The following is a 15,333-nucleotide window of genomic DNA, read 5'->3' as shown; positions in this document are numbered from 1 at the left end:
CCCCATCTCTCTCTCTCCATCCATCCATCCATCCATCCATCCATCCATCCATCCATCCATCCATCTTGTCCAGGTGACAATTTTGGTAGACATAGCCCCTTTTCTCCAAATAATAGATAACTTTTGCATTTCAGGCTCCATCTATTGGCCTCCCACTGTGGAAAATGAGGTTGTAACACTCTTCCCCCCCCATCCCCCTGGCCTCCAGAAGACACGGTCATCTTCCCCTCCAGCCACTCCCCAGTGGAGTGTTGTATTTCTGGTTAGACTGACCTTCAGGGCTGCACTGATTATGATTGTATGGAGCGAATTCACGTAATAAGCTGTGCTACAAACAGACAACATCCTGTACAATGCTTCCATTCCCTAGAGTTAATACCTGTCTTTTATGTATTGTTGAGCTTTTTCCTAAACTTCTCATTTATTCAACTTCAGATGTTTCACCAACTAAATAACTTCCTCTCAAGGTATCCAGAGGCATCAGGAATCCCACCAGCCCATGATTCCTGGAGAAGTCTGCCCCAGGGTATTTCGGTCCACTCCAGTCAGCACTGGTCAGGGTCTACACCGTGGGCACAACCGACATCCTGGGACCTCCCTTTATCACCATCCTGGAGACTCCCTATGCCTCTCTCCTCTGCTGGAGCCACACATTTTCCATTCCTTCCCCCGTCCTGATTTATTCCTTTATTTTAGTGGAGTCCACCTCTTTTTCTGATAGTTCCTTGAGAAAAAGGGAATGTAAGGTACGTTTTTTGGAGACCCTGAACTTCTGGAAATGTACACCCTCACACTTGATTGAGAGCATGTGTCCACTGCCTTCTAGCACCCGATAAACCCCAAACACGTCTGATTCCTCAGCCTTTATCGCCTGCTGTTCATCTGTGGAAGCTTATGGGACCTGGGGTTTGTCCTGATGGGCATCTTTCAGTCTGGAAACTCGGCTCTTTCAGGTCCAGGAGATATTCAATAATTATTTCATTGATCATTTCTCCCACTATGTTTTCTCTCTTGTCTCTCTCTCATCTGAGGTTAGGGTTACCAGACGGTTGTCTCATTTTCCTCTATTTCCTCTTGTATTTTCATTTTTTTTAATTTTTTAATGTTTATTTATTTTTGAGAGAGAGACAGAGAGACACACAGAGATAGAGAGAGAGAGAGGAAGAGAGAGAGAGAGAGAGAGAAGGGGAGGGGCAGAGAGAGGGAGACAAAGAATCGTAAGCAGGCTCCAGGCTCCGAGCTGTCAGCACAGAGCCCGACGTGGGACCTGAACTCACAAACTGTGAGATTATAACCTGAGCCGAAGTCAGACGCTTAACCAACTGAGCCACCCAGGCACCCCTCTCGTATTTTCTATTTATCTTTCTATATTATGAGGGACGTCAACTTTGTCTTCTAACGCATCTTTTGAGTTTTTCATTTCTACTGTCACATTTTTAATTTAGAAGAGCTCCAATGTTTTCCAAATTTTAAATAAACATGGTGACTCTTATTATGTATTTCTTACTATATATACATTTCTTATTATGTAATTGCAAAAATCTTTTTATCCCTCTGGAAATACTGACCACGGTTATTTTGCTATTTTCTCCTCCTCGCATGGTGTCTATTTACTCCAAGATTTGTTTTTCCTCTTTCCATTTCATTGTCTGGACCTCACTGTTGGTGCCAGGATATTTCCATATGTCTTATAACCCTTGGTCATCGGTTACCTAGTTGGCAGCTTACGGCAAATGAGTGGGGTTGTTGGCTGTGAACTACGTGCTAAGTGGTGGTGGGGAAGCTGTGAAGTCAAGTCTCTTTGCTCTTGGATCGCCCCTCACTGAAATCACAGTTTCCTGCCTGGAGGAAGGTCTGAACATGCTACTCTTGGAGCCCAGCTGGCATGGGGAGAGGTTGTGTATTTTAGCATCTGGTTGGTACACTCTTTCCTTCTAAGCTTATTTATTTATTTGGAGAGACAGAGAGAGCACGAGTGGGGGCGGGCAGAGAGAGAGGGAAACATAGAATCCCAAGCAGGCTCCGCGTTGTCAGGCACACAGCCTGACGCAGGGCTTGAACTCACCAAGGGCGAGATCGTGACCTGAGCTGAAATCAAGAGCCACACGCTCAACCGACTGAGCCACTCAGGTCTCCCGATATACTCTTTTCAATACAACGTCCTAACTCAAGTAAGCTTGGTGTACTTCAGTGCAAACCCTCACTAATTTTTGCATCTTTAGGGAGCAAACATTATTTGTCTGCTTGGGCAAAATTACTCAGACGATTCCTCAGCCATCGAGTTACTCACAATGGACAAGCAGCTCTGGGTTCTCAATACTTCCTAAAAGGCTTTCAAACAGTTCACCTTACTTTAGCCTCCTTTTTACTCCCCTTCTTCCTTCCATATATACTGATGACGGTCAGTCCCTGCCCCTAGGGAGCACTCTTCAGCGTCCATCAGCGCTCGGCCGTCCCCAGTGACAACCTGGAATTTACGTTCTTGGACACTAATCACCCACCACTCTCCATTTTCCTTCAGAACCTCCCCCCGCCATGTTTTTCTCTAGTCTCCCCTTTAGTCTTCCCCATCTTTGTGAGTTTGTCATTTACCGAACCTTCTTGCTGCCGTTTTACTGGAGTTCCAGGAGGAACACACTGTAGATGTGTTTGTGTGTGTCTGTGTGTGTGCATGCTTAGTCCACCATCGTTACCTAGAAGGTCAAGTCTTTCTTTGCCATGTCTTCCAAAATCACACATGTCATAAGAAGAGCAGTGAGGCACGGCGCAAGACCCAAGGTGAACAAATCTGGAGCCACTCACGCCAGCCCCCTCCTCTGGAAAGAGCGAGAAGACTTTGCTTGGGACACCATCACTTTGGGAAGCCTCCGGCTGGCCTCCTGCCTCTGCAGACAAACTTGCTTTGCCGGCCTGCTTGGAGTGCCAGAGCTGGGCACGGGCAGCGGGAAGCAAGGGTTCTGAGCAAGGAGCAGAAACCCAGAGCTTATACCCAGAGCCCAGGGCCAGCTCTGAGGCGTTCCCAGGAGAAAGAAATCCTCCCCGCGGCACAGCACCGATTTCACGTATGGAAAGGAAGACAGTACATTCCCTCAGACTCCCAACTAACGCCACGTGACCTTTCTAACGTGAGACTGGGGGGCCAGAACATTCCAGCCTCCTGAAGTCACGCTGCAACGGAGAAGCAAAGGCCAACCACCAGCCGCGTCTCTCTGTGGCGGGGTGGTGGCCTCGGACGCAGGTGACAAGGGAGCGGGCCGTCTGTAGAGGATGTAAGGGCGGGAAGAGGCTGTTCTGATGTTCCTGAGCTCCACCTGCTGCCCCTTCGGACAGACGACATTGGTGAGGAAATGCCCCGCCCGGCCTCCCAGCGGGCCATGGCCCCCAGGCACCCCTCCGGCAGCCCAGGCACCTGTGGATGATGTGGAACCTCTGCAGATACTCCAGGGCCAGCGCCAGCTCGCAGATGTACAGCTTCACCGCCCCCTCCGTGAAGTGGACGTTCTGCTGCAGGTGGTAACGCAGATCTCCGCCCAGGAGCAGGTCCACCACCATGAACATGTCCTCCTCATCCTGGAAGGAGTACCTAGGAGCGCAGAGGGACAGAGCAGGTTAGGGGACAGAGGTGCTCCAACGTCCTCTGGACCGATGCCCCCGTTTTACAGAAGCGTAACTTGAGGCTCAGAGAGAGGCACTGGTGTCACCGAAGTCACAGGGCTCTCGCAGACAAATGGCGTTTTAACCAATGCCAGACATCAACACATGACTTTAAGTTTTAAGATGTTTTAGGGGCCCCTGGGGGGCTCAGTCGGTTGGGCGTCCGACTTCGGCTCAGGTCACGATCTCGCGGTTCGTGGGCTCGAGCCCCGCGTCGGGCTCTGTGCTGACAGCTCGGAGCCTGGAGCCTGCTTCGGATTCTGTGTCTCCCTCTCTCTCTGCCCTGCTTGAGCACTCTCTCTTGTCTCTCTCAAAATAAATCAATAAACTTTAAAAATAGAATAGAAAATTTTTAAAGTTTTTATTTAAATTCCGGTTGATTAATATACAGTGTAGTGTCAGTTTCAGGTGTCCAATCTAGTGATTCAACACTTCCATATACCAGGTACTCATCACAACAAAGTGCCCTCCTTAATCCCCATCCCCCATCTCCCCCAGCCCCCCAACCACCTGCTCTCTGGTGAACGTAAGTTCGTTCTCTACAGTTAAGAGTCTGTCTCTTGGTCTGTCTCTCTCCCTCTTTTTTTTTCTTCCTTTGTTTGTTTGCTTTGTTTCTTAAATTCCACATTGGAGTGAAATCATATGGTACTGGTCTTTCCCTGACTCATTTCACTTGGCATAATACTTTCTAGATCCATCCATGTTGTTGCAAATGGCAGGACTTCATTCTTTTTTTTTTTTTTAATGGCTGAGTAATAGTCCAGTGTATACATTACTTTGTCTTTAGTACCTGCTTTAACTAGGTGTTTTTGGACCTGAGGTAGGTACTCTCCAAAGCTGCACCCCCCCCCTCCCCGACGTCCCTCTCTTCCCTCCCACCACACGCGACTCCCCACACGGAGCCTGGTTCTGCGCCCACTGAATGCAGTGATGTTCTGGCAAGTCTGCGTCCAGGCCTGAAGGGAACCAGCAGCTTCTACTCGAACTGCCTTCCAGGACCCGGCCAGCGCCCAAGCCCCACGGAGAGGCCACGAGAAGGAAAACAGGAGCTCCAGCCAGCCGCCCTGGCTGAGCAACCAGGGACAGCCAGCAGCGACCGGCAGCTTGGGAGTTTTTTGGCGGGGGGGTTGTCCGTTTGTTTGTTTCAGCAACAGAGAATGACACATTACTCAATTCGTTTTTACAAAACGCATTCAGGCTTCCTCAGGACTAAAGATCCAATATATAGAACCTCAGGATGGTGTTCAAACCTCGAAAGAGGAATCTCACCCTTGTAAAATGTTTTCACATTCCATACAGAACCGTGGGAAGTTAAGGGAATCCTGAGATATAACCACAGAATGACAGACTGTTTTCATGGGGCTTGGACCTTTGACTCAGACCCCGGGAGATTAGACCTGGGCCATCCAGGCTCTTCCCCTCGTTCTACAGAAGAGGAAACTGGGGCCCAGAGGGAAGAAGGGACCCAGCGAGTCAACAAGAAGACGGGCACACGAACCCCAGACCCAGTCTCTCCCCAGCGCATTTACAACCACACACCACTAGGTGGTGCTGTGACGCACGCACTGTGCTCCCCCAACCTGGGTGTGTTTCCTGGATTCAAGCGGCCAATATCTCATTTAGGATTTTGCATAGTGTTCCGATGGCACTAGCCCACATTTTCCTACCTGCCACTGCGCTGGCCCAGATTTGGCATCATGGTAATACCGGACTCTACGATGAAGTGGGGCTCTTTGTCTCCATTCAAGAAGCGTCTGTGAAAAGCATCGCTAGTTTGTGGAAAGTCTGGTCTCAAAATGCCTGTCATGCCCACACTTCGGGTTCGCTGGGGATTATCCCTCTCACTTCAGGGGCTCCTGTTGGCGCTGTCTGATGACTCCCGCTCCTCCCCTTCAGCAAAGAGATGAGCAGATCCATGGCCTGGGCTGACTAGGAGGTGTTTACACACGTCCCTTGGCTGCTGGTGTCAGTTCATCAGGACCCCTTGGGGTGCTCCCTGAGACGGATGAAATAAAAGCCTTCTCCTCTGGGCTTGCCAGGCTAGACGCTGTGAAACCCTCTTGCCCCAAATGGGGGTACAACCCACCTGCAGCGGGAAGCGGCAGAGGGTCAAACAGGATGAGGGCTAAACACAGAGAGAAGCCTTGTTGGAGATGCTGGCTCCAGCCTGGACAGAAGCCTGAACCTTACGCTCACCACGCACAATGACGCGCCTTCTGACCTAAGCTACTTGACACGGTCTTTCTGTCATTTGGAACCCAAAGAGTCAGCTGGTACATCTCTCTGCGTATTTGCTACTGGAGAGGAGGGTTCAGATGCTCAAAAAGGAACCACAGGAATTAGCTCTAAATGCCTCCTACAGATGCCCAATTTGTATTCTGAGAGTTGAAGGACTATTGAAACATCACATGAATAACCAGTTGAGTTCTGCACCCTTGTTCACAGCTAAACTGTCAAAGGGCATCTCATTCGATATTCCGTCAGAACTCTTTGGAGGGGCAACGTGAATTTCTAGGAGAGAAACTTGCAGACCGGAGTGAATTTTAAGACGAAATCCAACATGCGAAGAGAACAGAAATTTAAGCAATAACTCAGGTTGTGGCTTTCTCTCGCCACAGATCCGGTTTTTGCCCTGGGCCATGGACTCTACATCCCCAAGGAGACTCAGCACTGTCATTGGAGAACAGAAAATGACCTTTCATTTATCTCTGCAGCTTTGTGCAATGCTTCCTTTTGCCTCCTCTTGGGCTGGAATGATAGGTATGTTCTCACAATAATGCTGCACATTGTCATGGAAATGGAGATCACAAATGAGAAACCTGCACTCTATCCTGGTAACCCTGAGCCAGGGAGAAATCAATCAGGCTCTCCTTCCAACATCGAAGAAGTTCAGGAGTTGGGAAGGCACCAGTGTTGGCTTGGATGCGGAAATATACCAGCACGCAGAACCCTGTGTCTGGTTTAAAAAAAATTTGTTCCTTAATTTCCAACCTTGCTCCAAAAAGCTTGAAAGGTTACTTGCAAAATACATATCATTTAACAAAATTAAAAGTAAGTAAGCCATAGATCGGGTCAAAGAATAAAAAAGGGATTCAAGAAACTGTAAGCAGGCAAAAATACCCCAATTCATGGTCAGCAAGCTCGTGTGTTGGCCCCAAACAGGCCATAAATGTGTGTCTAACCTTTCCGGCAAGCAGAGAAACACGATCAGCCTTATGATCCAGGGTCAACGTGGAAACAAGAAATCAGTTGTTTAGGAAAAGCATGATTATTCCTGGTGCGAAGCCAGAAGGAACTTCCTCCCACTAGATTCTTACAACGATGGCATTTTGAAACGTGGCAAACAACTATCTGCATGAAGTACCTCTACAGAGGAACACGCGTAACAGGGATTTTTTTGTACGGTGTTCAAGAGACACTGAAGGCATCAAGGTCCGAGTCTGTAAAAGCAGCACCTCGTGGAGAAAGAGAGGTGGTCTGGTGTCATGCTCACGGAAGAGCTTTCTTACCCGAAAGATACATCTAGAGGAGACACCCGGTGAATGCCCTCAGGGACCGCGTCCCAAGTGTGGGATGGCCCACGCATCCACGAATCCTCAGAAGGCTTCTCTCACGCATCAGCCCGGTGCCAGAAGCTGGGAGTCAGTGGAAGAGGTCGCCCTCGATGGCTCGCCTGAGTTTGGGGTCATCAGAAGGGGGCTGGGATTTGATGGGATCCATGACTAGTGCCCTGGATCAACCCACTGCTGCGGATCCAGATTCACCCTGGACGTGGACCCCGCGCTCCCGCGTTCCCAAGGAGCTCAATATGGTCCCTGCCACCACCTCTCTGCTCTCGTCCACCCTTCTCTTCTCAGTGCGGAGCAGCGGTTCCCAACCAGGGGCAACGCTGCTCCCCTGGGACACAGAACAACGTCTGGAGATGCTTTGGGTTGTCACAACTGGGAGGAGTGCTACTGGCATCTAGTGGGTAGGGGCCAAGGATGCTGCTAAGCCTTCTCCAAGGCACAGGGTGGCCCCTCACACAAAGAATGGCCTGGCCCCAAATGTCCACAGTGCTGTGGTTGAGAAACCATGGTTTAGATTCATGTTCTTAGAAGCCCTCCTCCCTAACCCTGGAAGACTAAGTTGGGGGACACTCCTTTTGGTCCTTGGTGCCCTATAATAGCACTGATAAGGCGCCTACCATGGGCCAGGTACTGTTCTACGTGCTTTATGTGTGTTAATTCATTTTATTCTCCCAACAGCCCTTTGAGGTAGGTACTATCAGGAGCTACCTTGGACAGACCTGGACACGGAGGCTCAGGGAGGTTAAAGAACATTTCCCCAGGAAATGGAAGAGCTGGGAATTGAACTAACACAACCCATCTCCAGAATCTAGAATCCCTGCCTGAGGCTCTGGCAGCACTTTCCTCGTGGCTCGGGGACCCTCTGTCTCCTGGTCTCTTCTCCCCACCAGCCAGCCATATCCATGCACAGGGATCAGGCCTGTTTGACACTGTCCCCTGTGTTTAGCACATTGCCCAGAGCATCATACACTCAGAATGAATGGGTCACAAACAGAGTACCCGTGGCCTGGGTGGCACGTTAAGTTAATCTGTTAGTCCCTCCACAGGAGGCTGGGGCAAGGGGGAAGGCTGCACGGAAGGAGACAGGGAAGGTGGAGGGATGACTAGAGGCAAGTCTCTGCTGGGTGCTGGGCTCTGCCTTTGGTCGAAGTCATTGCTTATCGGAGCCTCCTTTTCTCTGGCCTCCCCCCTCCTCCCAGAGACCAGGACCTCCCACTGGCCTGAGAGCGACTCTCCCAGTCTCCGTCCAAAGCCTCATTCCTGTGCAGGGAGCAGAAGTGAAGCGTCTGGTGAGCTGTTGGGAAGCAGCTGCCAGTGGGCTCAGCTCGGCTCCTTCTGGGTTCCCGCCGGGCTTCTGGGTCTTCCCACAGAGGGTTTACACTTAGTCTGCTCCCTGTAATGGCCAGAGACCTGGCCAATGGAGAGGGGGCTTGCAAGGTGACCCCATATCCTTAGGGTGATTCCATTTCAAAGCCAAAGTGTTAGCAAGCCCTTGGGTGCAGAACGAAAGCCAAGTTCTTGCAACAAAGCTGATACTTTCACTTCCACGTGCCTGAGCCCCAGGGCGTCTCTTGAGTGGTCCCAAACTCAGGTGGGAAGGAAGGGTGCTCTCCATGGACCTCCCATCATCCCTCAGCCCTCACCCCATTTCACCATGCAAGGTGGGCATTACGCCCCTCATTTTTCCAACAGAGGAAGCCAAGGCCAAGAGAGGCTGACCTGTCCCCAGTTGGGTGACGCCTTTTCTTCAATAGCACGTCAGGTCCTCTAGAACCGGTGTCAGGAAGCTTGTGCACTGAAGGGCAGCCACGTTAACCATGGTGAGAAGACACATGAGTGCATACGAGAGTTGCTGTGTCCAGGGGGAAATCTGAGTGGGAACACCTGACCCAGGTCCTCCTTGTTTCTTTGTTTTTTTTTAACGCTTATTTATTTTTGAGAGAGGAAGAGAGAGAGAGAGGGAGCGAGGGAGGGGTGGGTAGAGAAAGGGAGACAGAGAATCTGGAGCAGGCTCCAGGCTCCGAGCTGTCCGCACAGAGCCCGATGTGAGGCTCGAACTCATGAACCGCGAGATCATGACCTGAGCCGAAGTCGGATGCTCCACCGACTGAGCCCCCCAGGCACCCCCTCCTCTTGTTTCCGCTAACCTTGCTCTTACTGGGTGCCAGGAGGCCACCAGCCGACCACGTGTTGTCGGTGGCAGGGGAGGCATGGGAAGGAAGGGGCAGGAAGTCACAAACCTTTCTTAGTGCCCCAGCACCATGGTGCCACTCAGCCATTTAAAACACACGCTTTTCTCTACTTTTCTTCCCTGGGTTAAAGGGGCCAAGCCGGGAGACGCCCTGTGGGTTAGTCTTCTGGAAGCCCTAGCGGCCGGGACAAGTCGCGTGTCTCCTGCGTCCTTGTTGTGTGGCACCTGCCAGGACGAGGAGCCGAGCATCTCTCAGACCATTTCCTGTGCAGTCCAATCTCCAAGGGGGAGCAGACAGGGAGGAGGGCTCGCCGACCACGCTCACTGCCGGTGATTCTCAGCGGCTGAATGTGCAGCAAGAGAAGAGCTAAAAATACCGTCTTAGGCTCAGGAATCCAATAATGGGATGCTGGGCCTTCCGTCCTCTCATTCCGTACACATAACAAGGAGCTTATCAAATCTGAATTGTGCTTGATACACAGAAGTCTTTAATAACATCCACAATAACCTTTTTTTTAAAAAAAATTTTTTGAATTGAGCCACACAAGAGCTCAAGCCATTCATACATCCTGGCCCCCATTGTTCTCCACATCAAGCTGATTCTGTCCCTGTCCCCTTCCCAGAAGCCAGTGTTGCTGGTTGGCTTCCACCTGCCCCCTGCGGGCCAAGTGGCAGCAAGGGGACACTCTCAAACGCCATCCGGCTCCCCAGGTCCAGGCAGTTTGGGGCAGGAGGACTCCTAGGACCATGCAAAGGTGAAGGGAAGCCCAGGTTTCCTACCAGCTGCCGCTAAGCATCAGAGCTTTGCAGACCATACCGTGTGTCGACCTGTGTCAACGCAGAACACTGTTGCTGTAGCTGGATGATTTCATTTCATTTCATGCCATTTGTATCCCGCATGATTCTCAAGGTTTGCCAGTGGCTAACAAAGCAAGACTGACGGAAGAGACAGAGAGGAAAACTGTGGAACCACGGAGAAGTATGTGTGCTGAGCACCCGGACAAGCCGTGAGCAGGTAGCCCTGACCTCCCCAGTGCGAGCCAGCACAGGGCAGAGCAGAACTCAAACCTCTCCCTCGGGGGAGTTCCAAAAGAAATGTATAACCTGCATTTTTTTTTTTTTTTTAAAAAAAGGGGCATTGAGTAAAAGAATGGGAAGTGAATTATGGTAATTCACACCATGGGGGGCTTCCCATATACATTTGTATTCACCAATGGTCTGCAGCATTCTCTTACTGTACTGTCCTTATCTGCTTTGGGCGTCAGAGGAATACAAGCTTCATCAAATGAACTGGGACGCATTTACTTCTCTTCCATTTTCTGGAAGAGACCGCATAAAAAATTGGTGCTAATGCCTTAAATATTTAATAGAATTCTCCAGTGAAACCATCTGGGCAGGGGATTTTGTTTTCAGGAGCTTTTAAATTATGAATTCAATTTATTTCCTCGTTACAGGATTATGGGGTTAATTTTTTTTCTGGGCTCGGTTTTGGTACTTTGTGGGGTTTGAAGAATTGGTCTGTTTCTTCTACGCTGTCCAATGTATGAGTATAAAATTGTTCCCAGTGCTTCTTAGTCTCTTCATGGCTGCGAGATCTGCAGTGATCGCCTGTGTTTTATTTCTGATGTTCGTGACTTGTCTCTTGCCTCAGCTTTTATATACGTCAGTCTCGCCAGAGGCTTATCAGTCTTTTTAATTATTTTTTGAAGAACCAGCTGACTGCTCCATTGATTTCTTTTTTCCTATGGCTCTCCTATTTTCAATTTCATTGATTCCACTCTTGATTATTTCCTTCCTCTGCTTGCTTTGGGTTTATTTTTCTCTTTAAGTGTTTTTTTTTTTTTTTTGAGATCAACACTAGATGATTAATTTGAGACCTTTCCCCTCTTCTAATGCAAGCATTTAGAGCTATTGACACTGCCATCCCTGTCGTAGATGGATTCCACAAATTTTAATATGTTGTGTTTTCATTTTCATACACATATGTATCTTTATTTCTTTTAAGCCTTCTTCTTTGACCCAAGAATCGTTAGAGGTTTGTGCTTAATTCTCAGTATTTGGATATTTGCTTGCTGTCTTTCTGTTACTGATTTTACTTTGTTTCTGTTATGGGTGGAGAACACGCTTTGTCATTTCATTTCTTAAAATTTGTCAAGGTTCCTTCTGCGGCCCAGGAATTGGTATATCTGTATGAATGATCCGTGGGCCCTTGGAAAAGATGCATATTCTACTGTTAAATGATCTGTAAATGTCAGTCACGTGCTAATGATTGATAATGTTTCAGTTCTTATATCTTTTTTTTTTTAAACGTTTATTTATTTTTGGGACAGAGAGAGACAGAGCATGAACGGGGGAGGGGCAGAGAGAGAGGGAGACACAGAATCGGAAACAGGCTCCAGGCTCCCAGCCATCAGCCCAGAGCCTGACGCGGGGCTCGAACTCACGGACCGCGAGATCGTGACCTGGCTGAAGTCGGACGCTTAACCGACTGCGCCACCCAGGCGCCCCAATCAGTTCTTATATCTTCACTGACTTTCTACCTAGGAATGAATGTCCAACTCCCCGGCGAAAATTGTGGATATTTTTTGCTTCTCCTTTCAGCTCTATCAATTCACGTTTCATGTATTTTGAACTTGTGATGTTTGACTCATTCACAACTCATTCTTACTTGGCTCATTTTTAATATGGTATCATCCTACATCATATTATCATGCATAAATTGTTTTTGCTTTTTCATTGTTGTAAGTAATGCTACAATGAGGCTCTCGATACATTTCTTCTTGTGCTTACAGACACAAGATACTTTACTAAACAAATATTCACTGAGCACCCACGACACGTCAGACACGTCAGTCAGTCACGGGTCTAGGTGTTTTAGATAATGCACATACAGAACAGAAACCATGTTCCCGTCTCCGTGGGATCTCCATAGGAGACAGTAAGGCATGCTGATTAGGAGAATGAGGGACACTCTTGCCACTGTTATTCAACATAGTTTTGGAAGTCTTAGCTTCTGCAATCAGACAACACAAAGAAATAAAAGGCATCCAATTTGGCCAGGAGGAGGTCAAACTTTCACTCTTTGCAGATGACATGATACTCTACATGGAAAACCCCAAAGATTCCACCAAAAACGGCTAGAATTGATTCATGAATTCAGCAAAGTTGCAGGATATAAAATCAACACACAGAAATCAGTTGCATTCCTATACACCAATAATGAAGTAACAGAAAGAGAAATCAAAGAATTGGTCCCATTTACAATTGCACCAAAACCCATAAAATACCTAGGAATAATCCTAACCAAAGAGGTGAAAAATCTATACACTGAAAACTATAGAAATCTTATGAAAGAAATTGAAAAAAAGCACAAAAAAAGGAAAAATATTTCATGCTCATGAATTGGAAGAATATTGTTAAAATGACAATACTACCCAAAGCCATCTACATATTCAATACAATACCTATATTAAAACAACACCAGCATTCTTCACAGAGCTAGAACAAACAATCCTAAAATTTATATGGAACCACAAAGACCCCCCAAATAGCCAAAACAATCCTGAAAAAGAAAACCAAAGCAGGAGGCATCATAATCCCAGACTTCCAGCTATACTACAAAGCTGTAATCATCATAACAGTATGGCACTGGCACAAAAACAGACACCCATATCAATGGAACAGAATAGAGAACCCAGAACTGGACCCACAAACGTATGGCCAACTCATCTTTGACAAAGCATGAAAGAATATCCAATGGAATAAAGACAGTCTCTTCAGCAAGTGGTGCTGGGAAAACTGGACAGCGACATGCAGAAGAATGAACCTGGACCACTTTCTTACACCAGACACAAAAATAAACTCAGCATGGATGAAAGGCCTCAATGTAAGAGAAGAAGCCATCAAAATCGAGGAGAAAACAGGCAAAAACCTCTTTGACCTCAGCCACAGCAAATTCTTACTTGACATGTCTCTGGAGGCAAGGGAAAGAAAAGCAAAAATGAACTCTTGGGGCATCATCAAAATAAAAAGCTTCTGCACAGTGAAGGAAACAATCACAAAACTAAAAGGCAACTGATGGAATGGGAGAAGATATTTTCAAATGACATCTCAGATAAAGGGTTAGTATCCATAATATATAAAGAACTTATCAAAGACCACATCCTCCTCAAAAATAATCCAGTGAAGAAATGGGAAAAAGACATGAATAGACAGCTCTCCAAAAAAGTCATCCAGATGGCTAATAGACACATGAAAAGATACTCAACATCACTCATCATCAGGGAAATACAAATCAAAACCACAATTAGATACCCCACCACACCTGTCAGAATGGCTAACATTAACAACTCAGGCAACAATGGATGTTGGTGAGGATGAGGGGAAAGAGGATCTCCTTCACACTGCTGGTGGGCAGGCAAATTGGTGCAGTCACTCTGCAAAACAGTGCGTAGGTTCCTCAAAAACCTAAAAATAGAACTACCCTACGACCAAGCAATTGCACTAGTAGGTATTTATCCAAAGGATACAGGGGTGCTGATTTGAGGGGGCACATGCACCCCAACGTTTATAGCAGCACTATCAACAATAGCCAAAGTATGGAGAGAGCCTAAATGTCCATCGGTGGATGAATGGATAAAGAAGAAGTGGTATAGATATACAAAGGAATATTACTCACCTATCAAAAAGAAAGAAATCTTGCCATTTGTAACAATGTGGATGGACCTAGAGTGTATTATGCTATGCAAAATAAGTCAGTGAGAGGAAGGCAAATATATGATTTCACTCATATGTGAAATTTAATATACAAAACAGATGGACATAAGGGAAGGGAAGCAAAAATAATATAGAAACAGGGAGGGAGACAAACCATAAGAGACTCTTCAGTATAGAGAACAAACTGAGAGTTGATGGTGGGGTGTTGGGTGGGGAAAAGGGCTAAAGGGATGAGGGGCATTAAGGAGGGTACTTGTTGGGGCAAGCACTGGGTGTTATATGTAAGAGATGAATCACTAACTCTATTCCTGAAATTATTATCACACTATATGTTAACTAACTTGGATTTAAATTTAAGATAATAAAAAACAAATAAACAAACTTAAAAAAATGTTAGTGAATAAACAAAATAGGAAAAATATAAAGAAATAGGAGACTTGAACAGCATTACATCCCAAAGAACAAAAACAAAAAACTCCAGTACCATTGATAGAACACCCAGGCAATAATAGCCAAATATACATTTTTCTGAAGTACACATGAAGAATTATCCAGGCTAGACCATGTGTTAGACTATAAAACAAGTCTCAATAAACTTAAAATGACTGAAATCACATAAAGTATGTTCCATGATGACAAAGAAATGAATTTAGGTATAAATAGAAGAAAAGTTTGGAAGTTCACAAATTCGTAGAAAGTCAACAACACAATGCTAAGCAGCCAGTGGTTCAACGAAGAAATCACAAGGAAATTTATCTTTAAGTTTATAAACAGAAAACATTTTGAGATGCATGGAAACAAAATTGCAACATATAAAAATCGGGATGCAGCTTAAACACTCCTTAGTTATAAACATCTACGTTAAAAAAGAAGAAAAACCTCAAATCAATAACCCAAGCTTCTACTTTAAGAAAATTGAAAAAGGAAAAGCAAAATAAACCCCAAACAAGCAGGAAGAGATAATAAAGATTAGAGCAGGATTTAATGAAAGGGAAAGTAGAAAAACAAACAGGAACAAAAGTTGGTTCCTCGGGAGAGCAACAAAATTGCCATCCTTAGCTAGACTAAGGAAGGAAAGAAAAAAGAGACAAAGTATTACATTAGGAATGACGGAGGAAACATCACTACCAACCTTACAGAAATAAAAAGATTATAAAAGAATACTATAAAGAATTTTATATCGGGGCACCTGGGTGGCTCAGT

The 15,333-nt window shown here is 46.7% G+C and overlaps 1 protein-coding gene across 10 annotated transcripts in view; it reads right to left on the bottom strand.

Annotated features, from left to right (window-relative positions):
• Positions 1-15,333, bottom strand: part of STK32B (serine/threonine kinase 32B) — a 391,794-nt gene that overhangs the window by 127,109 nt on the left and 249,352 nt on the right. For all 10 annotated transcript variants that reach the window (XM_023253316.2, XM_019829756.3, XM_019829759.3 and 7 more), the window contains one exon: positions 3,410-3,583. In XM_023253316.2, the coding sequence (XP_023109084.1) occupies positions 3,410-3,583 (174 nt within the window). The remainder of the gene's footprint in view (positions 1-3,409; positions 3,584-15,333) is intronic.

Source organism: Felis catus, chromosome B1, assembly GCF_018350175.1.
Source record: "Felis catus isolate Fca126 chromosome B1, F.catus_Fca126_mat1.0, whole genome shotgun sequence".
Lineage (NCBI taxonomy): Eukaryota > Metazoa > Chordata > Mammalia > Carnivora > Felidae > Felis > Felis catus.
Note: the sequence above shows the minus strand (reverse complement) of the source record. Positions and strands in the feature narration are given on the sequence as shown.